This window comes from Gasterosteus aculeatus, chromosome 18 (assembly GCF_964276395.1).
Source record: "Gasterosteus aculeatus chromosome 18, fGasAcu3.hap1.1, whole genome shotgun sequence".
Classification (NCBI taxonomy): domain Eukaryota; kingdom Metazoa; phylum Chordata; class Actinopteri; order Perciformes; family Gasterosteidae; genus Gasterosteus; species Gasterosteus aculeatus.
In genome coordinates, this window is record NC_135706.1 from 6,688,214 (window position 1) to 6,710,842 (window position 22,629).

General features: G+C 44.2%; 2 protein-coding genes and 1 long non-coding RNA gene across 5 annotated transcripts; 1 reads left to right on the plus strand and 2 right to left on the minus strand.

Annotated features, from left to right (window-relative positions):
• The first annotated feature begins 2,824 nt into the window (after positions 1–2,824).
• On the plus strand, positions 2,825–4,139 carry LOC120807884 (uncharacterized). Its single transcript, XR_013453346.1, has 3 exons — positions 2,825–2,933; positions 3,726–3,882; positions 3,998–4,139. It is a non-coding gene; the product is annotated as an uncharacterized LOC120807884 (long non-coding RNA).
• A 1,646-nt stretch (positions 4,140–5,785) lies between these two features.
• LOC120807883 (dihydropyrimidinase-related protein 5-like) lies at positions 5,786–9,070 on the minus strand. 2 transcript variants are annotated; one of them, XM_078093049.1, is made up of 6 exons: positions 8,900–9,070; positions 8,598–8,735; positions 7,377–7,498; positions 6,698–6,877; positions 6,390–6,458; positions 5,893–6,023 (listed from the first exon to the last, which is right to left on the minus strand). In XM_078093049.1, the coding sequence occupies exons 1-4, from the start codon at positions 8,930–8,932 to the stop codon at positions 6,850–6,852; spliced, it is 321 nt and encodes a 106-aa protein (XP_077949175.1). In that variant the 5' UTR covers positions 8,933–9,070; the 3' UTR covers positions 5,893–6,023; positions 6,390–6,458; positions 6,698–6,849. The 2 variants fall into 2 exon arrangements, with proteins under 2 accessions (XP_040016263.2, XP_077949175.1); XM_040160329.2 differs by lacking the exons at positions 7,377–7,498; positions 8,598–8,735; positions 8,900–9,070 and having other exon boundaries at positions 5,786–6,023; positions 6,698–6,887.
• Positions 9,071–9,660: 590 nt separating this feature from the next.
• gareml (GRB2 associated, regulator of MAPK1-like) lies at positions 9,661–21,827 on the minus strand. 2 transcript variants are annotated; one of them, XM_040160327.2, is made up of 7 exons: positions 21,446–21,827; positions 18,447–18,587; positions 14,443–14,573; positions 14,190–14,355; positions 13,038–13,888; positions 11,350–11,519; positions 9,661–11,110 (listed from the first exon to the last, which is right to left on the minus strand). In XM_040160327.2, exons 1-7 carry the CDS (start codon positions 21,555–21,557, stop codon positions 10,516–10,518), a joined length of 2,166 nt encoding a protein of 721 aa, XP_040016261.1. In that variant the 5' UTR covers positions 21,558–21,827; the 3' UTR covers positions 9,661–10,515. The 2 variants fall into 2 exon arrangements, with proteins under 2 accessions (XP_040016261.1, XP_077949173.1); XM_078093047.1 differs by lacking the exons at positions 18,447–18,587; positions 21,446–21,827 and adding an exon at positions 16,694–16,751.
• Between the last annotated feature and the right edge of the window lie 802 nt (positions 21,828–22,629).

Consider the following 22,629-nt stretch of genomic DNA (forward strand, 5'->3'; position numbering starts at 1 on the left):
TCGCGGCCAGCCTCCTGGCCCTGCAGCCAGGAGGCTGTCGCGAGCTGGTCTGGCCGCAAAGATTCGGTCCCAAATTGAAGATTCGGTGTGTGAGTGCCAAAATTCAGAATTGGGTTGCCAAATTTCTGAGATTTGGGTGAGAGCCAAATTTCGGTGGGTGGTGGGAGGGCAAATATGTTTAATGAAATAATCAATCCCAAATTCCACTAGTGAACACGTTCATTTCTTATTCTCATATGAATAGGATTACACTTTTGTTCATTTTCGTCATTACCCACAATGCAATGGGGGCAAACCGTGACTGAAACCAAAAATCTTCAAATCAAAAGAAAACCTTTTGTACTATATCAATTACCTAAAACCTTGTACATGTAGTTATGACAATTCTCAAAAATGTCATGGCAGTGTTCCCTGTCAATCGCATGAATAGTGAACAGGTGATTCACTCTGAGGGTCACGTGAAATATTACATGGAGGCAATGGAGAAAAGAGAATCAATTCATTTCTTAATTGTTCTTGCCTAGTGAGAAACATGTCAAATATTCTACAGTCAAAATGTCTGAATGCCATGAAGCCATACAAGTCATTTTCCTTATACCGCAGCATTTGACCAACATTATTTCTTATCATCAGGGCCCTTTGACCTCTTGGGCCTAACCGTTCCATTTTGGATGGAAGTGTGACAAATAAACCACAATTAATGAAAACAAACGTCTGTATTCATAAACTCTCATTACGTACTGCTTAATAAACACGTGTTCCCTCTTCCCTAAAATAAATATAACAAGATTATGCAACAATGGTTGCAAATGAACCATAAAAATCACATAAAATGAACTGCATTAAATACATCTGTACTAACCTGGCTAAATAAAAGAAACAGTTTAATATAATTAAATAAATGGTTAAAATACACGTATTCTGCCACCAAATGTTGGAGACTTTTGAGAAAAATCAAATTGGATTTACAATTTAGTACAACTCGTAATGTTGTGTTTAACTCAGCTCTGGACTGATCTCTCTAAGTTCACATGACCGTATAGTACCTGTTTATTCAACTTAGCAATGTAAGTTTGCTGGCTTGGCCGCCTAGCTGACCGACTGGCAAGGTGGTGGGTCGGGCGCCGGCCGGTCAGCTAGGTGGCTGGGTGAAGCCAAATATGTTCAATGAAATGACCAATCCCCAAACCTTGTACGTTGTACACGCATTTAGGAGATCGTCAACGCGTGACCATTGAAAAATAACACAGCAATCTAGTGGCTCGTATTTCCCGTCAATAACACAAAACACATAAACAGTGAACAGGTAATTTTACTACATCCACAATATATACAAAAAGTGCAATATTAAATGAAATTACATTGATGCAATAGAAATAGAAATATATGCAGACAAAAGCATTCTGCGTCTTTCTTTGAACCGACACAACGAATCGATAATGAAATTCGTTGCCAACGCTTTCAATAATCAAATTTTAGCAATTTCAGCGATTCTTGTTCTCTTTAAGGATTGTGTGTTGTCAGATATTAAAACAACCGTTGTAATTGTCCAGTTATTAAAATGTGTGCTTTTTCAAGTACACGTTGTGGAATTACTCAACAGGTATTTATTATTACTATTACCTTAAATTGGCCGGATAAAAGTATTCGTAGATGTGACTTGAAATGAATAAAATTTTAGACAATTATACAAGTCTCTTTTACTGAAATATTCAGTGTAGGAAATATTCCATCATATACATGCTCACTAATGTAATCTGGGATTGATTATTTCATTGAACATATTTGGGCCCCCCCACCATTGTGCCACCATCCTGAGCGCGTAATTTTAAATTTTGAGCACGGAGAACTATATTTTAGCAAAGAAAAACATATTCCGTGCGCGCAGTTTACTCAGGTGCCCTCTCCACAAACTGGTTTTCTGCGCGCAGGCAGCCGTTGCTGCGCTCTCTCCACCTCTTCGCTCTGCGCTCGCTCGACTTGCAGCAGCGTTACATTTGTGCCACAAAACCAACCAATCAGAGAACTAAAGAAGGTCCATTGTGATTGGCTGTTGGTCTTCAATCACAACGCTAGTAGGACTACCTACAGCATCGCGGAAGCTCAGCGAGTTGTTGAAGTTTGCAGCATTTGTGCTAAATGCTAATGGCCTGGATTAAAACACTTGCTGTTCTCATCATTTGCTTGGGTCATGTCTGATGGTGGCTAGCCGGACTTCTAATATCGCTTTTTTCCGTCTTCTTTAGGAAGCGTTGTGAACTGCGCGCACGCAATATGTTTTTCTTTGCTAAAATATAGTTCTCTGTGCTCAAAACTTAAAGTTACACGCTCAGGATGGTGGCACAAATATAACGGCATAAGGGCAGAGCAGAACACGTGGGTGCCCTGAAAGTGTGTCGATGGCATTGTGCGTAATCACCTGTTAATGTGTTTTGTGTTGTTGAAGGGAAATATTATACGAGCCAATAGATTGTTCTGTTCTTTTTCAAATGTCACGTGTTCACGAATGTAATTCAAGAAAAACTCCCCAAACAATGAAAAAGTATTCGATGGGGAGAATAAAGGAAAGGAAGGAAGAAACCTTTAGAGAGACACAGGACGATCCTCCCTGGGACGGACAGACTGTGATGGACGTACAGAATGAACAACGTAAAATATGTATAATACGTTCAAATCATCCGACAGAAATGATTCAAATTCACATATTATCTCCTCATATGCGTTCATGATCATGAATCGATTGGACTCGGTAGCTCTTTCTCTGACGGCGATGTTGGTTGTGACAAATGCAGAGCGGCGGGTTAATTGTTCTTTCTTCACATTCCCTTGACAAACCCCTGCAGTACGCTCCTGAGAAGGTCCGGAAGATACTCGTAGGGAACAAGTCAGATGAGGTGGACAAGAAGCAGGTGGCCACGGAGCAAGGAGTCAAGGTGGGTTAGTCTCACAATGGATTAATAATAATAATTATACTTTATTATTATACGTTAAAGTTAAAGTTATACGTTATAAGCTAAGCTCGACTAACTCTTATCATTATTGCACATAAGAGATGTAATCAAGGCAGCAAAGTCCACGAGCTTCTTTACCAAAATGTTCAACTTCCTCAAAAAGCGTATAATCGTTTGTTATAATCATCATAAAGCCGACAGCCCGCAGATCCCACTGCACATGTGTGGAAGGGGATGACATTCAGTTGTTGTTGTTGTTGTTTTCTTAAGTCAATGCTTCACTGTTGTCTGTCTCACAGCTGGCCAAGGCTTACGGGATGGATTTCTTTGAGAGATATTTAGTTGTGATGATTCATTGACGTGTTACTGAACTTTATGAACTGCCAGTTTTTAACAGACCTCACACTTATTAATATACGTTTCACTGTTCACCCCCCACGAGTGAGTGAATGTGTTTGTTTGTGGGGCTTCTGATTTTCACTAATGTGAATCCAATATTATCTCTTTCTGGCTGCAACTTACAAAACAAAAAAACAAACCTCTTCCTTTGACATTCCATGTTTTATTTCCTTTTGGTATGTTTAAATGACAATAATATCACATTATCAAGGGTATGAAATATGTGTTTGAAAGTTAGATTTGAAGCTTGATATTGACAAAAAGGGGAGTTCTGGTGCTCGATTTAGGGGTTTAAACTCTGACAGATTCTGACAGTGGCAACGACGTGAAGCAGATTGTCTTCTTGTAACCGATGTTTTTTGTTTGTCCCTGCAGGTAAGGTGGTCCACGCAGAGACCACGGTGGCTCACGCCGTGCTGAACGGGAAGCAGTATTACCGTCAGGACTGGGTTCATGCTGCCGCCCACGTTGTCGTCCCTCCTCTCCGCCTCGACCCCAACACGCCAGGCTACCTCATGGGCCTGCTGGGAAAGTATGTGCTCAGTACAAAGTGGGACGTGCTCCTAAAATACAGCAGTGATATCAAAGACGTAGGAGGGTCGATGCTTAGTGATGATTTGGACCAATAACATTCATCTTGTTTCCAGCGACTCTCTGAGTGTTGTGGCATCAGAGCACCGTCCATTTAGCATCAAGCAGAGGGCTTTGGGCAAAGACGACTTCACAAAGATCCCTCACGGAGTGGCTGGAGTCCAGGACAGGATGAGTGTCATTTGGGAGAGGGGAGTGGTACGTACAAACACACGCACACATGTACACATATACACACTTAAGCTGTAAACCTGCTCGTGCTTATTATGTAGCGTGCATCCCAGGAAGGATCCATGTAGAATCGTATTAGATACCATTAATACTAAAATAGCTTTGGAAAAAAATGCTTGGTTTTATTTTGTATTACTGGTCCACAAGTCCACCACTGTCTCCTCAGTGTCAATTTGTGTTTTCATTGGCTTATGGTTACTGCATTAATTTAATAACAAGCCGAAGAAATAATGTACACACATTTGCATTGCTTTGACCAAGGAGCCAAGCCAAGCACAACAAAATGCATAATAAAGGGTGAAATGCAACAACGTTCCTTGTCTTAAAGCGGTGATCGGTCGTAGCTCTGTTGGTATCTTGTCCACTCACACCTAAATGTTCTATGATAAACTATTCAGCATTTCGGTGAGGAGCCGCTGGTCTCAGCAATCAACAGGCCCCAGGTCAGAATTTATTGAATATTTGCACTTTCTCTGTGTACTTCACTTACACTACTCTAATCACTGAGAAATAGATTTGCTAAAAGTGTTTTAGGTTTATTACAGCAGTGTGTAAGTGGTACAAACAGAATTCCGTCATATGCAACATGTGTGTTTCATATGGTAACAAAAGATGGTTTTGTTAAATTGGTGTATAGTTTTTCATTTTGCAATGGATCTGAGGTGTTTTGCTCATTGGGTGTGTGGTTGTGCTAATTGTGTGAGTGAAATGAAAAACAGAACAAAGCAGTCAAAATTGTGTTTAAGCAATCGAGAAAAACTGTAATATGACATATGACATAATAAGCACGAGCAGGTTTACAGCTTAAGTGTGTGTATGTGTACATGTGTGTTTGTACGTACCACTCCCCTCTCCCAAATGACACTCATCCTGTCATCGCCTTAAATGGAGTAATTGCACGTGCAATTAGAACCAAAAACAAACAACAAATAAGAAATGTGAGCCTTATTTACAGTTTTTCTCGATTGCTTAAACACAATTTTGACTGCTTTGTTCTGTTTTCCATTTCACTCACACAATTAGCACAACCACACACCCAATGAGCAAAACACCTCAGATCCATTGCAAAATGAAAAACTATACACCAATTTAACAAAACCATCTTTTGTTACCATATGAAACACACATGTTGCATATGACGGAATTCTGTTTGTACCACTTACACACTGCTGTAATTCTGACCTGGGGCCTGTTGATTGCTGAGACCAGCGGCTCCTCACCGAAATGCTGAATAGTTTATCATAGAACATTTAGGTGTGAGTGGACAAGATACCAACAGAGCTACGACCGATCACCGCTTTAAGACAAGGAACGTTGTTGCATTTCACCCTTTATTATGCATTTTGTTGTGCTTGGCTTGGCTCCTTGGTCAAAGCAATGCAAATGTGTGTACATTATTTCTTCCAACCTAACAATCCATAGGCTCGTATTTCCCGTCAACAACAACACGTGATCAGGTGATTACCCACAATCCCATTTACACTTACTACCCCGTAAGTGTAAAAAAAAAAGTGTTTAATGAAATTATCAATCCCAAATTCCATTTGAGAACACGTTCATCTTTTCCCCAACGGCTGATTTACTATGTGAACACAGAAAATAATAAGCATAAGTAAAAACATCCAGTTGAATCGTTGCGTTATTTTGCTGGCCGTTGTTGCTCAGCAGTGAATAAATACACCTGCAGCCATTCTTGTGCAAATGCGGCGTACACCTGCTCACCTGCTCTCTCCGTCCAGTCAAAGGAGCCCACTAAGCAGACGCTTGGACACATGCACATTCAAATGTCTGGTTTTGCGTGTTTACCTTGTTGGGGATGGTGACGGCTCTGTGAGTAGCCTCAGACTCCAGCTGTAGACAACAAGACTGAACGCTTTTAATAAGCTCTCACTAGAAATTCATATTTCAGTTCTTTTGCTGTCCAAAGAAAAACTACAGTATGTGTGTGTGTTCTGTATATTTCTCCTTAAGGGAATTAACATTTCACCGTAAAACATTTTGTGCATCTACATCCAGCCAGTTTAAACCCCTAAATTGAGCACCACAACTCCCCTTTTTGTCAATATCAAGCTTCAAATCTAACTTTCAAACACATATTTCATACCCTTGATAATGTGATATTATTGTCATTTAAGCATACCAAAAGGAAATAAAACATGGAATCCAAACAAGGTCATGACTAAACGTGATAATGAATAATCTTTGATATTAATTTACCTCTTCTGGTCGACTTATTTCGATACCCTCCGGTCCACTGATGCCTAAATCCAGAGCCTCTTTAGCACCCTATTAACACACACGCAAACACTTCAGAAGCTCAATTCATCACGTAATTGTTTCTGCAACATTTCAAAACGCACACACAAGTGATGACAGAATCCAAATGTTGGCTCCTAAAATGTGAAAACTAGCTGTCCAGTATGTAAAGAATCCACAATGAATGACAGACACACAACAAGTATTTTTCCTGTGCTGGACATTCAAAGAAGAAACACAGGCATGTGTGGGGGTTGTGTGGTGTGCACCTCTGCCACCAGCTCTCCGTTCTCAGCGTGGACTCGAGCGACGGCCCCGATGTCTTTACAGGTCTGCAGCGTCTGGTAGAGCTCAGAGTCCCTGAGCATCATCGTATCTTTGTAGGCCATGAACATCTGGAAAGAGTTCACTCCGTGCTCCCTCACCAGGGTCTCCATCTCGCTACGCACCTAAACACAGGACAAAGGTCAGGGGTCAAAGGAAGAGGTTTTTTGTTTTTGTAAGTTGCAGCCAGAAAGAGATAATATTGGATTCACATTAGTGAAAATCAGAAGCCCCACAAACAAACACATTCACTCACTCATGGGGGGTGAACAGTGAAACGTATATTTATAAGTGTGAGGTCTGTTAAAAACTGGCAGTTCATAATGTTCAGTAACACGTGAATGAATCATCACGACTAAATATATGCATTGGTTTTAGTCGACATTGCATCAGGGAATTTTGCGAACGTTTTCTGACCTTCAATAGACAAATAATTGATCAGTTGAAGATTAGATTAGGTTACGGTGAGTGATACAAACGGGGAGGTTATTAACAACTAGATTTGCTTATAGATGATAAATGTAGCATATGACCCAGCACATACATTAACGCCAAAGGCTGAATGAGGCATGTTGACTCGTAGAATATGTCTAACGTGCCCACTGAGCATGTGTGCTGACCTACTTCATGTAAGACAGCATTGGAGCGGCCAGAGCTCGGCAGTTCCCGTAGGCGTCCAGGAGGGAGCAGTGCTGCTCAGGCAGGACCAGCGCCATGACCATGGTGGTACCACCCATCAGAGCCGCCTGGGTGAGGTGAGGAGGGGGAGGCAGGAAGGAGGGAGGCAGAGGAGGAAAGGAAGAGAACAATGATTCCACTGTAAAGGACACATAGTCACTGTGTGTCAGGGTGACAATGAGCAATGGTTCTTCCTCATGAACTGTTTTCTCATCATCACTAAGTCTGCTCGATGCTAGCTCTGTAAATTGTTTCTAGTTTGTTATGCAGATGATGCACAGAGACTGATGTCTTTTTGTACTGGTCTGCAGCAGTAGGCTCATCGACAGAGCCCGGTCCCCCACTGACTGACTATAACATTCCACCGGTCACTCCCCTTCACACTGCACATGTCACTTTAACTGTCATTTATCACTTTGTCGTCACTCGTCACTTTGTTACTTGTTCGCTAGTGCACTTAATATTTTTTTACTTTTTTTTTATATTTAACATTTTTAACTTTATTCTCTTGTTTTATACTAACCCATAGCCCTATTCTACTAACCCATTGCATTAGCATTTCATCTTACTTTATTTTATTACTTGTGCACTGCTGTCTTGTTGTCTATTGTCACACTGTCTACTGTCATGCACCATCCGCCAAGACAAATTCCTTGTATGTTTGACATAATTTGGTAATAAATGTTTCCTAATTCCTGATTCCTGATTCGTTCTAACGTATTAGTAATAGTGTAATTATTTGTATGTACCTATACTATGCATTTTTGTGGAGCTCTGCTTCTAATGTCTCCACTACGTGAAATAATCCAAACTGTTTCCACCTTCATAAAGCCATCTTCCTATCTCTATTCTTTCTAGTGACGTGATCAGTTCGAAAGCGTGACTCATTGATTGAACACATTCTGCCTTTCTCACACAGAGGCAGCAGGAGAGTAAGGAGAAAGGCTGGAGTGCAGCAAATAAGTGATAAATGGAAAATAGGGGCCGGGTTCAAAAGTTGCCCTTTCAATACTTAAATCCATGAAGATCTATTTACTGTTAAAATGAATAACCAAAGCAAGAGGGCCCAATTAATGATGTTTCATTGGATAAAGACATTTTTGAGCTTGCAGAAAAAACCCACCAAGGTTTCCTCCGTTATTTTGATTGTCACTTTGTGTCACCGACCTGCAGGGAGTTTGCATGATTCTGGTGGCCTCTGGCTGTGGGGAAGGAGCACGGGGCACTGAGCCAGGACTGGGCCTCGTCTAACCAGCGGGCGGCGCCATGCATAATATCTTCAAACTCTTGAAGGCAGGCGGGGACCTGAAATAGAAAACATAAGGAAGCAGACAGTCGGTTTGATAAACAGATTTTTAAAAGCTGGGATGCAACAAATTTTCAAGATACAAGAGTCAACCAATGCTTCCTGTTAACTCTCATCACCCCTTTCTCTGCATTTAATCAGTTGCGAACAGAACATTCCTGACCTTGCTGAGGAAGGCAGTGCATTGCTCGGTCATGTGCGCTGCGTTTTAATACAGCTGCAGCGGTCGGTTGAGTTGGTCCATCAGTAGGTGGGCTTGATCCGGATGCTCCTGCACCTCGCTGTCCAGCAGCATCAGGCGGCTGTGACATGCATCCAGCTCATCCCACACGAGCTGGAGGACCGAAAATGTGAAGCATGTCGGGGCAATGAAGCAACAATGTTATCCTGGATTGTCATCGGCTCTGAGGGAAAAGTGGCTGTTTCAGTTGCTCGCAGACATGGTTAAGCTGTGTTACACTTTCTACTGAAAAGTCATCTTTTAGACACTAAAAACATTTTGTGTAAGTGCTCGATTATATTGCAAGCTTGCTGGACTTTACTTGTTACTTACAGCCTACATACATGCACATGTTAGCTGATGCAGTCAACTTAACAGATTTAAAATGTGAATAAAAGAGATGAGAAAAAACAAACAAAGAAGACTTTGAGAACTAATTTCAATTTACAACACCTGCAAATCAGCAGGTTTATGGATCATTCACAAACACACACATAGAAGCAAACAGGTCTCACTTTGATCGCATTTTGAGCTTCATTCACTTTTGGACTCCAGTAACACTTTTACTCTCTCTAGGCCATTTAATGCTGTTTTTTTATCCGATGCATCGATTAATCAAAGAAATAATCCACTGATTAATCGCTCATGAAAATAATTGTTCATTTTAGCCCTAGAGGTGTGTAATTAAGACACAAACAAATGGCTTTGTGGACATATTACTTATTTCATTTATTATTATTCAAGGCTAAATCAAGCATATCTGAACAAGTGATCTGAGGTACATTTTGAGAATTCTATTTCTGAACAACACAGTCTGACTACAGAGAGGGCATCTGGTGTTTCCCTCAAAGGGAATGTTAATAGAAAATGTCACTGTCTCAAAGTACAAAATGGCCTTCATACAGAATAGTGTAAGAGAGGATTCAGTGTCCATCAGTACCAGAAACGTATTTACTTTATTGGGTACCTCAGATTCGTCTTTGCTTTCTTTTTTTTCCTCAATCAGCTCTAGATAACTAATTCTCTCTTATATCCTGAGAATTTTCATTTATGTCAATAACAGGCCATTGATGCTCAATGTACAGATGAAGAGGACGCTGCATGAAACCCAGCTGGGAAACTGGGTCAGTGTTACATCTGAGTGGTTACACCTCAAATCAATAGAGGCTGTAAATACCTACAAACTCCTCTATTATCAATGTTTTTTCCTCATCCGATTTGATGTGGGATTGTGGTTGACTGATCTGCCCCGTATACAATTCAAAAGTTTCCACCACTTTCCTCATGTAGCTGTCAGTCTTAGAACCATTTTGTTAGTAAACTAGTCCCAGTCTGTGATTCAGACCGGAAATATAGAGTCAGTCTGTGGGAGGCCGATGAGCCAGTCTAGTGTCATTTCCGTCATCTGAACACAGGGTGGCGTGGTTTCCCTCGGCAACGTCTCAGCTTCAGTTAGCGGTTCTCAGCAGCCACATGGTCACAGTGGAAGGCACATTCAGCAAGGCTCAGTAGCCAACAGGCACATTATCAGTGTGTGTGTGTGTGTGTGTGTGTGTGTGTTAAATCTTGGGCCTCCAGCCCTGTATGAACTGTGTGATCTTGGTGACGTGCAGTCTGCTCAGGTGGAAGTCATGTGACAGGATGTCGCCAGACAGCTGCACCAGGAGGCTGCCGTCGATTCGCTCCCTCTGGAACACGGCCACCGCCGCCTCCGATAGGCCGATGAACCGCAGGCAGGCCGACACCTCCTCCAATGACAGCACGGACAGGTCGGCGGGGGGCCTCCAAGTGTGGTCGGGAGACAGGGGCTGCCCTTCAGTGACGCCCGCGGACGTCCCGCCGCCCTCTGCCCCTCTGGAGGAGTCCGTCGTGGGGTTGGCAGCGGGCTCGGGCGAGGGGCAAGGCGACTGACGGTTGAAGGGGTTCAACGCGCCGAAGGGAGCAAATCGACTTTGCGGAGGCCTCAGGCGAGGTCCGGAGGAGGTGAAGGTATCCGCCCATGGCTCCGCCCAGGCCGCCTGCGCTGAATGAGGATTGGCTGTGTTGTCTGTGGGGACGGCGGAGGCTGGCTCGGGACTGGCAGGGTGGGGGGCCGGGCAGTCCGCCCAGGAGCACGGGTAGCAGTAGAGGGAGGCATCTGGAGAGGGCGAGCAGCTGGGACCAGGCATGATGAAGCAACGTTAGCTCCTGTTATCAGTCAGCGTGGATCGTATACATTATATGAGGTGTAGTTGATGGTGGCTCAGATAGGACTAGTGAAACCATTTTTATAGAGAAAGTCACTACTAGTCCCTGTTGATGAGGATTGATGGGGTGGTTACAATACCCTCAGGGTAATCATACGTATAATTCCACATGTCATAATGATTTGCTGTGTGCAAACCAAACACTACCTGTCCTGAAGTCCAGAGGAGTAGAAGGAGAGGTTGGGTCTCGGGGAGGTGGAGGTTTTGGGGAAGCGAGGGGGGACCGGAGGGCTGGGAACCGGACTGGAGATGGACCCTTCTTTAGAGCAGCGAGGGGGAACCGGAGGGGCAATCAAGTAGCGACACTCCTCTCTCACCTGCACGCAAACACACACACACACAAACCCAGAAAAATTAGAGCTATGGCAGCAAAAAAAAAGTTAACTACTAAAACTTGACTTCTCAAGAGGCTAAATGTGAGAGTGTGTGTGTGTGTGTCCGCTGGCTCGTCCCATCGTTCTTATCAGTAAATGTCAAACTAGGTGACCTTTACACCTCAAACAAACTCTGTCACACACACACGCACACACACTACATATACACACAAACTGTGTCTTGGCAAGCTAAATATCAGGGCATCAGGCGTGCTGTGTGTGACAGGGTATAATCCAGCTGCATCGCAGACGTCAACACCCACACGCTGCCTTTCCTTTCAAAGTCAAAGGGAATTAAACCAAACAAAGCCTGATGATTCCTCGTCTACAAACTCATAAACACTGTAAATAACTACAACAAAATGATTGTACTGCCTCTGATGATCTGTGGAGAAACAGAAGAGCCTCCAGTTGAACATGAAAAGAATGGAACAATAAAAAAATTGAAATTTACAGGTTAAACAAGTACCAGAGTAGCAATCTGGCAAAGAAGTTTGTAAATGGATTTGCCCCTTGCAAACACTCACTAAGGGATGTAGGAGAGTAATGTTAGTAACAACTCTGTAAGAAGTAAAAAAAAAAAGAAGTAAAAAGTAATATGTGGTTTATGAAATCCTGAACGTTTCTAAATCATTAAAGTCCTGTTCCAAAAGTTCATAATGGGAAAAAAATGATTTACAGGAAGATTTTACATTTTCAGATCATTTCAAATTGAGCATTTATGCCACCTTACTCAGTTCCACAGTTGAAAAAGGAAATATGTTGAATATCTTAAGGTTTTGAACTGATGCAACCATGTGTCCTGCAGATTTTGTTTCCGTACAACCTAACTGCATTCTCAATTACATTTACAATGATTCCACTTGGATTAGAGTTGCTGTTTTAAACAGTTGAAAAGTAATTCATGTAAAACATGTGGTTGATGTTTTATTTTGTATTTTGTTGGGTTCAGGCAACAGAACTACTTGATTATGTTGGATGGGGAAAAACCGTCATGGTTTTTATTAGGACATTCAAATAAAACAAAAAACAATTTTGTTGTAAGAAAACATTTTAAGAGATTATGCTGTAAGAAACCATCAGAATTTCTCAGTTTGTGCAACATTTATATGAATAATCAACAAATTAATTTAAAATGAAAAGAATCGTGGCCCTAATATTAAACTGTTGCTAATTTGGTCATTCTTAAGACCAAACACTCCATCAGTACGGCCACCATGGGACAGAAACAGCTCCGTGCTATTCATTGAACTCAGACAGCACATGTACTCACCTTCTTGGTGATTTGTACTCATATGTATTCATGAACTGTCAGCACACAGACTCTTCCTTTCCAGGAAGTGGGTGTGTTTGTGTGTGAATGTGGCCGCTGAGGTTTAAAAGCTTTAACGTATGAATAATTCAAACCAGGCATCCTGACTTTTAACAGCCGGATGTTGCCGCGGACGGGCTCAAACTCACAGCTTCTGATTTTGGAGGTACGGGCGGCGGGGTCGACACCCTCGTCACCACGGTGCCAAAAGAACCATCCAACGACGAAGACGAATGAAAGGAGATGAGGTTTGGTTCCTTCCCCAAGCCCTCTGGGTTCTGATTGGTCCAGAGTTCCTCGTAAGGGATTTCCTCACTGGTCCTCATTTCGGCCTCGGTCCACTCGGGAGTCACATACTCCCGCTCTTCACCTGGTACCTCCCCCAGACGCTCTCCCAGAGAGTCCCTGCAGCGCTGCGATAGGCTGTCCGAAATCCCGCCCCCATACCCGCACATGGAAAGGCGCTGCAGTGCCGGCGCCAACGAGTCCTGGCCCGACACGCACAGGCGAGAGCGCCGCGGGCTCACACACTCCTCCGTCATACACTCCAGCTCCGGCCGGGTCTCTCTGACAGCTCGAGAGTAGGCATCCGGGTCGAACGCGTGCCGCAACAGGAGGCTCTCTAGCGCCGCCGTGCGGACGGAGGCCTCGGCCACGTTGAACCGGGGCATGCAGCGCAGGAGCAGGAAGTGGGACGGGGAGACTTCCTGTCGGCGGAGCACCATGCAGAGCACCACCGTCTTGCTGACGATGTTGAGCAGCTTGTAGCGGTGGCCCTCTCGGACCGCATGGCGGTCGTAGGAGTTCCGCGGCGGTCTCAAAGGGACGGACACATTGACGGGCAGGCGGACCCTCTCGATGATGCTGCGCACCGTGTGCTCCCCACCCAGCATGCCTTGCTCCAGTGGGGAGCGTGTGCAAAAGCGACCGCGGCAACCAAAGGGAAGGCTGACACTCTGATTTGTGCGATGGTTCATACAGACCAGGCATGGAGTTTTACCTGAGGAGGCGGAGACAAGGGAGGTGGATTAGAGCCTGAACACAAGCTAAGGTCACATTTGCTCTACGATAAATCCTATTCCTCTCTGCTCAGGCCCTGAATATGAGCATCAATGGTGATGAAAAATGATTACCTTGAATTCATTGCGTCACTGCTTCTATTGACTGGCTGTGCTGAGCTGCAATAATGGAATTAATCTCTGAACTGAAGTGGACTGTATCACTTTTATCAAGAGGGAATCTACTTCTCATTTAGTGCCGCCCCAGTATGTCACTAAATCATAGCACGCAGCCCTACGTACTTCTAGGAGTCTTCCCTAGGCGTCTCAAGAGTGCGCTCAGTCCCGTCTTTTCCTTCGATGGCGTGGCACAGAGAAGCTCCGCCTTTCCCATGAGTGACAGCTCATCTCCAGCCTGCAGAGTGAAGCTGTAGGGCTCACTGTCCTCACTGAACTCGCCCGACACCACCTGCAACATTCACATGGGACGTGGATGTGTGAGCACGATCTTGCGTGACAGAAGCTTTAAGATTAACATTCTCATGTTCTCCCAAACCTTGACACTAAAAGTGATCGTCTCCATGACGAAGACCCGGTCGGGGAAGACTCCAGCGACTTCCTCCACGCTGGAAAAATACTGGATGGGATCCCTGACGTCTCGGTCTTCATCCAACAACTTGAACTTTCCTACAGAGAGGATGGAGGTGGGATGAGGGAAAGAGGAGAAAGGTGGAGGAGGTGTACAAAGGGAGACGCAAAGATGGACGGAGGAAGAGGAAGGAAGTTGAAAAAAGCGGAGGAAGGCAAGAGTGAAGATTAAGCCAAGTGAGAAGAAAGGAGGTGAAAAAAGGGCAAGGAAAGAGGAGAGAAGAGTAGAGGAAGACAAGCAGGGAGGACAAAGAGGACAGTTATTTTTCTTCTGTTTTCTCTTTTCTCTTCATGACTCCCTACAGCATCGTTCAAACACATCCTCAGGAGACACTTATTGGACAGGGAAGAACACAAAGACACCTCGGTGACCTATGACCTGGCACCAGCTCTCGCCAACCGACAGCAAACGTGGGTCGGCATGGCAACTAATAAAAGGACCCCCATTCTCACACAGAGCAGAGACCCATCACCATGGAGACACTCATTCCCTCCTCTGTCTCTGGACCTTCCTCACTCACACAACCAGCATGCGTGTTTGTTGTCCTCAAACTGTGTTTGGCTTGTGCCCCTTTTCAACGCTTTTCAGGAATTCACCTCCAAATCTTGTCTGAACCCCGTTGTCTTTTCTCCTTATAAACTGGCTTATCAGATTGCATTTAACTGCTGCACCCTTTTAAAGGAGTCTGTTTGTATGAGCGCGATGGAAAGAGACATGAGAATTTTCCTTTTTTTTTTGGTCTGAGAAGCAGAGCAGAATACCAAACTCCACCATCTTCCTCGCCAGCACCTCCCCCCTTAAGCTCTCTCCCTTTTTCTCCTCCACCCCAAACAGGACCTCCACAATAAGGAGCTTGCACCCTGCGAACAATACCGGCAAGTGCTACTTGTCAACAAAACCAAAGAAAACTACAGTTCTATTCTGGAAATTCTTGGAAGTAAGACGATTACTGTAACAATGCATTAAAGGGTTACTGCTCTGTGATAAAATGTCCAACAAGAAATCCAAACGCAATCACTCCGAGGCTTTTAAATCCCTACACATTCGGCTTTGGCCAGCGGCTCCACATTACAAGGGTTTCTTTGGCGCCACTCGCCTCCCTGAAACCCATTCATTCAGCCTTTCTGTCCGCTCCCCTCCAGTGATCCGGGCCTCTCTCGCTGATGGATGGAGGAGGATTCAGAGTGAGAGAGAGAGAGAGGATGAGAAGGAGGGGGCATCCTGTTGTCTGTCCTCAAGGGGAAACCTATATTGCTCTCCTCGTAAGCTTATTTAGACTTCCTGCATGAAGTCATCACACAGACATTAGCTCATCACTGGCGATGGCGTACGGTTTGACAACAACCCACCTGTCCTATAAGTATGCCTGAATTTAAAATGGCTCGGTCGGCTGTTTTTGCCTTGGCTACAGAATTGCAGTTTTGAAATGGTTCACAAGTGAAAAGTATTTGTCGCCTTCATACAGCACTCAAGAGAACTAAAAACCTGGAGCTGAAGCCACCTGGCAGGAATTTGGGCCAGATTGTGAAATTGCTTGCTTGCTTTGAGGGATTCAAGGTTAAAATCTATGTTGTCTTAGTATCCATCTTTACGAGGATCTAGAGTTTGAGTCATAGAAAGGCAATCACACGTTTCCATGTGTTACCATGGCAGTTCTGGATGTGGCGGGATGACAACGACATCGTGTTATTGCTTCTAAGTCCCAGTGAGAAATCTAAATCTACCGGTAATAGTCTGTGAATTTGTTTTCCTTCGCATGTCATTTGATGGCAGTAAAAATGTCCAGCGTTTGTGCACAATTTCTCCCTGGTCATTATTTCCAGAAAAGGTCTTCAGTGAACTGTAACAGGGCGGTTAGTCAATTTTCGAAAGAAAATGTCCCTCAGAGAAAACGGTATGTGAATAACTGCACTCGACAGCTTTTGCAAGTGAAGGTAAAAAAAATGACAAAGTGTTTTAAATCTTACTGGATCATCACATAATCAGCTTTTTTCAGGCATTCTATTTCCATATGTCTCTAATAATGTCCCCCTATCAATGCTATTGTTAAAGTATTAACAATACAATAGCACAATAATCATATACTATAATCATCATAATCATAATACTATACTATACTTTGATATTCAAAGTGTCTTAAAAGGAACAATATGTCTACCTTCTGCTGCTCACTGCTGATATTGCCAATACTGTGCGCTCGTGCTTCTGCTGTCAAATGGCGAAACGTCTAAAATGTCAATGACCTCAACACGCCCCCCTCCTCCTCCTCCTCCTCCTCCTCCCACCCAAATGTTCTTTCATACTTCCGAAAAGGAGCCTAAGAGGCGGCAGCACTGTGAGGTGACATCAGCACTCCATCGGCAGAGGAAACAATGAAGAGGAGGCATTAGGATCCGGTTACACGGAGAACAATGAGACTGGTAGGACGGTCTGAACTACGCGATCGAGCACCGTGAGGTCATACTGACTAGACTCATTCAGCAGGAAGACGACAGGCCAAAGGACTCGAGGAGACAGGAAAGGTCTCATTGGCGGTGTGTGAATGGGGGATTTGCGTGCAGACAGCTGTATTGCAACGTTTTCTCTCCTTTAGTTCACCTTGAGTCTGATTTAAATCCTCTCCCTCCGAACCGGGGTGATGATGACTCGTGCAATAACACCCGACGTGGAGGCCTTTTGAAAGGAAGCAACCAGAAGGTCGCACAAGGTTTAAGAAAGAAAAGGCAAACTCGACCCTGGTGGGGTTTAAAAAATAAGAGACCGCTTCTCTTGTACTGTGTAAATATTTGTTCTTGTTTCTTCTGAGCAGGCCTGAAGGCTGGCGCAGGCGTCTGCGTCTTTATGCACCGTTGTGTCGACGCACTCGTTTCAATTCATGGTTCTAAAAGTCTTGCGTGTGTTGCAGAGCAGTTCCCCGCCAGAACCACAGTGAAGTAACGTGCTTTTGTCAAATATGACCTAGAGAGTCACGTATTTGTGTGTGGAAGTTGTTTGCATGTTTGTTTATTTATCATAGACTTTATTGCCCCGTGCATCGCCACTGCTGCTTTTCATCAAGGACACATTTGTCCCGTATTTTCCTCCACAACTTTGTTCACCTCTTGACCGGCAAACCGATGTTTTTGCGGAGATCTCCCCCCATGAATCAGAGGCCATTTGCGCGTCCTTATAGCCGCCAATGACGGCTTGTAAAAGTTCTCATATTTACGGATTTCTTCTGTATATATGTATCTGATCCGTTCTCTCGTAAACATTGTTCGTTTTAATAATGGCGGTATTGTGCTATGAATACGGAAATGTGAGACATCGGAAAGGATGCAGTTAGCAGACCAATCGCAGCTTTGCGGGCTGCAGGAGGCTCGTGTAGCTTTTGACGCAAGCCTAGAAAAATGTGTCGACGCACGCAAGGAGGTGTGAAAAGGCACGCGAGGGACACGCAAGGGGCTCTTGCGTCTGCGTGTCCTTGCGTCTCTCTGAAAACGCAGAAGCATAAACTAGGCTTAAGACGCATTCTCATGAAGAAATGGTTTTAGAATGCATATTCAGAGCTGGCGAACAAGCCTCAGATCTCACTCGTCAATATCTAAAGCGGCTGTGTCTATTTCCAGTGTTTGTTTGCACAAAGAAACATTTTTTTCCGCTTAAAAGAGCGGCTGGAAAATGTTGGCCTCGTGCCAAAAGTGTTTGTGACATTTGTCTCCCCCTCAGAGGAAATGGACAATTTATGGAAAAATTGGTATTTTTAGGATACGGATGACATTTTGACGAACTATTATGGCCTTTTTGGGGGTGTGGGGGGGGCGACCTCCAGTTCACCCGGTAGACTGAGGGCTCCTGGTAGAGTCCTTGGCAGCAGTGCCCCGTGTCTTTGTCTCATGTCGAAATGCAGTGAGTGTGTGTGTGTGGCTCACCCTGGTATTGCAGAGGGATGTCTATCTTGGGTCCAATAACGTAGTGTCCCTCCTCTAAGCTGTGGGCGGTCACTGTGGTCCACTGGCGACAGGAGTGTAACAGCACCACATCCTCCTCTGACAGTCCCTCCACACATTCACCTGGAGCACACACACATGGACACACAGAACATGGGTTAGGATCAACCAATAGTCCGCCTGCCTGTTATTTCTCCACCGAGTATTTCAGCGATGGGAAACACTAAACCACCAAAACCACCCACACACACGCATGCAGGGTTCAGAGTGCATAATTGCCACTATCAGTGACAGGTCACCACGCTGCAAACTACTCATCAGGATCCCACCATGCAACTGGCAACCCACTATTACACCCCACCCCCTTCACTGGAGCCATCGTGTAGCAGAACTGCATGGATTTCTGCCGGAATCAGAACTCGATCCCACACACAGATTGCATGGATGGCAGAATACAGATGTAGGAAAACATGAGAAAGGTTTTCTGCATGTCAAGCGAAAGGATTGCCTCACCCATTTATTCATCTTGGTTATTCAATCATACATTTGTATTTGTTGTGGGTTTTTTTTTGTTTTATTACTCTTGATAACGCTTCCACCCAAAGACACACCGGATAGACTTAACTTGACCGAATCCAACCCACAGCTCTTCTAAGCCTGCAAGCTGGAGAGTCTCAGAAACACTGACTGCAAGAACAAGTACAGCATGTCGGTGTCACAGGCCTTGATCAATACAGATTTTATCCTTTGCTTAACTGCGTGCAGCAAGATGCTGTCATACTCTTCATGGATGCAAGAACTTAAGCCTTCCAGACTCTTTGCTTTTGTTGCAAAAAAACATGTCCCCTTTTGTTCACACTCACATTTTCTAGACACAATGTTAACATTTTGTTGGCCAAGACACTCAATACGCTCACTCTGCATCTACCTCCTCTGCCTTGTTTTGACCTAGGTTCTTGATTTTTCTTGATCTTGAAAAATAGCACCTGTGTTGAATTTTTATTGGCACTATTGAAGTTCTGGTGTCAAAATACAAACATTTTGATGTCTAGATCAACAAAATATGTGAAGCCATTCAAGTGCAACACTGAAGAACTGTTATTCCAAATTTCGGCAACGGCTATCTTGAGAAATGGCCGCCATCTTTGAATTTTACTGAGAAAGTAGTACCGAGATTATTCATGCCAAATTTGGAGGCGGCCTGCATCTCTGTTAAAACAGTATGAGGTTAAAAGCATGTGTGCACCCTTGCCTATATATAACAGAATTTTATTTTCTTTTTATTTGAAGTCGTTTTAATCACAGGAATTGAGATGGTTTAATCCTTGCAGGCGTTTCAGTGTCTCACATTTCTGTCATCGCTTTTACGAGTGTGAGATCATTGTCTCTTTAGTTTGTAGTTGGATTAGAGCACATCTACAAACACTGACTGTAAAACTGTTACCAGCGACGATGTAACTGACATCAAAACCGTGCCATGTTGGAAATAACTAACCACCATCTTGGCCGGCTGGTTGTGCAAACAAGCCGGCCTCTGTGGGTTAACTACAGTGCAGTTAATAAACACCCACGGGTGCTCTCCCTCTATCTCCCCCCTCTCTCTCTCTGTCTCTCTCTACAATGCAAGTCAGTAAGTAAGGTGAATAATCTTCGGGGACCCGTGGTTTGGCGCTATTGTCCACGAAGGCCTTTTTTTTTTTTCCCTCCTCGTCGCTACTTGTTGGTATTCACCACATTCACCGACAGATTACATCATTTACATATGAAAAGAATTGAGCAGCACTTCAGCAGCACAACAGACACTTTGTGGCCTTCCAGGCCTCGCTGGACTGGAACAACTTTGGCCATGATGACACCCGTCGACTGCTCACCAGAGTAAAGGCACCGAATGTGGAGAGGAGAGGATTGTGTCCGCGGGCTAAACATGCCACAAATGACGGGGAATTCAACAGTAATGTTCAAAAGGCCCCTGGGAGAGTCAGTGGGTTGGTGTGAAACAGAAAAGTTGGTGTCTGAGAGAGTCACACAGGGGCCGCTTTCAAGACAGCCACACATAAAATAAATAATAATGGAAATAATTAAATAATAAAAAATGTGCCTTGTCAGCAATTCAAACCAAATCTGAGCCATACATTTATTGAGCATGTCAACAAAGATAAAAAGTGGTGCTAAAATAGCTAAATCAATCCAAGATCTTGAACTCAGATCTTTGATGACACTGACTTTGACTCAGGAACTAATGAATTAATCCTATTAATAGCTTAAGTCCATTACTGGCTCATAACAGCAGAATCTCTGCTCATTCATGGAAAAGATCATCACGTCACAATATTACAGTGTGCAGTTTATTAAAGACATCTTTCATGAATTATGGGTGGTGCAGTATCAATTTATCTAAAATGTCAAAGTTGGTTTACACTACCTAGTAAATGAGACACCATCTACAAGCATTCGTTTCAAAATACCTATTTGTCACTTTTTAATTGGATCAAATTCCGAACAAATTTCTATTTGAGTGTGTATCTTTTTTTGTATTAATTCATTTCCAAAAGCTTTTTTTGTCCTTACAAACATATTTACATATTTAGGTTTTGACCGGAAGTGGTATTTATTTCCTATCAAACTTGACTCCGTCGACATTTTTCAGTAAATTGCCCCACTTGTTGTTAAATTCCAACATCGTTTATTCGAAAAAAAAGAAGAAAAAAAACACGAAAGACCAACCCCCACCACAAAAAAAAGTTTAATTTGACCTATTTTCCGGACAACTTACATATTCTTCATTCTATCCCATCACCGCTCCACTTAACGGTTCATCCGCGGTGGCGCGCAAAGAGCTAACGTTAGCCGGCTAACCGTCATCACCACAGGACAACGGCAGGAAAAGTTTCCAACGGTCGCGCCGGAGTTCCGCGGCCCCCGCGGGGAGGAGAGGAGACGGGATGGGTGGGTGGTGGTGGTGGCGAAGGGTCGTGTCTTACCGTGGGCCAGCCGGACCAAAGTGGGCAGACGGAACTTGCTGACCACCGCGTCCAACGGCAGCGCCAACGGGCTCCAAGTGATCTCCGACAGGCTCGCCGACAGCTGCTCCATCCTCCCGGGGCATCACGCTACCGGAGATAACGCCGTTGCTGAGGAGGACGAGGAGGAGCAGGGTGAGGATGACGACGACGAGGAGGAGGAGGTGAAGGAGGGTGGTGGTGGTGGTGGTATGGTGGCAAAGAGTTTGGCCATGTTTGAAATGTAGCAAAAGAGGGAGCACAGTGACAGCAGGAGCGATGGGAGGGAGCGCGCTCTCTTTCTCCCTGTCTGCCAGTGAGCGCGCGCGCCCCCCCACACTCCCTCACGCGCACCCACGCGCACAGCCGCCCCAAGTTTCGCGTGTGTCATTTTAATGGAGATGCGTAGATTCAGCAAGACGCGTCCTTTCGATCTTTCCCGGATGTCTCTGTGTGATAAGCCGCCCTCTGTATCTCTATCTCTATGTAAATGTGCGTGTGCGTGTGCGTGTGTGTGTGTGTGTGTGTGTGTGGTGAGCGTGATCTGCAGGGACTTTTCAAGGAATGATTTCTCAACAACTCATGGCCTGCACTCATTTTAAGATCTTGGGAAACATGTTCAACTGAGATGCGAATCCAAGTCATATTTTATGGCAACTCTTCCCCCTCTATGTTACGGTATTCACCTTTTTTTGCGTAATTTATATAGTTACACAACTTGTACACAAACCTAACATCGATCTAATGAAATTAGATAATAATAAAATGAGTTTCCAACCTGGGAACCCTTTTCAAGGACAGGAAAGAAGAAAAACATTATTCAATTCAATTCAATTCATTTTATTTTGTATAGCCCAAGATCGCAATTTACAAATTTGCCTCAGAGGGCTTTACAGTCTGTAGACATGCAACATCCTCTGTCCCGAAACCCACCATCGGCACAGGAAAAACTCCCCCAAAAATGAAAAAATCCTTCCAAGAGGGAAAAAAGGGAAGAAACCTTAGTGAGAACGTCAGAGGAGGGATCCCACTCCCGGGATGGACAGACTACAATGGATGCCATGTGTACAGAATGAACAATGTATAATACATGCAATTCCTATGACAGAAATGATTCAAGTAATTGTGAGTAGTAAGCCAGGCGCACAGCAGGACCACTGCAGGGG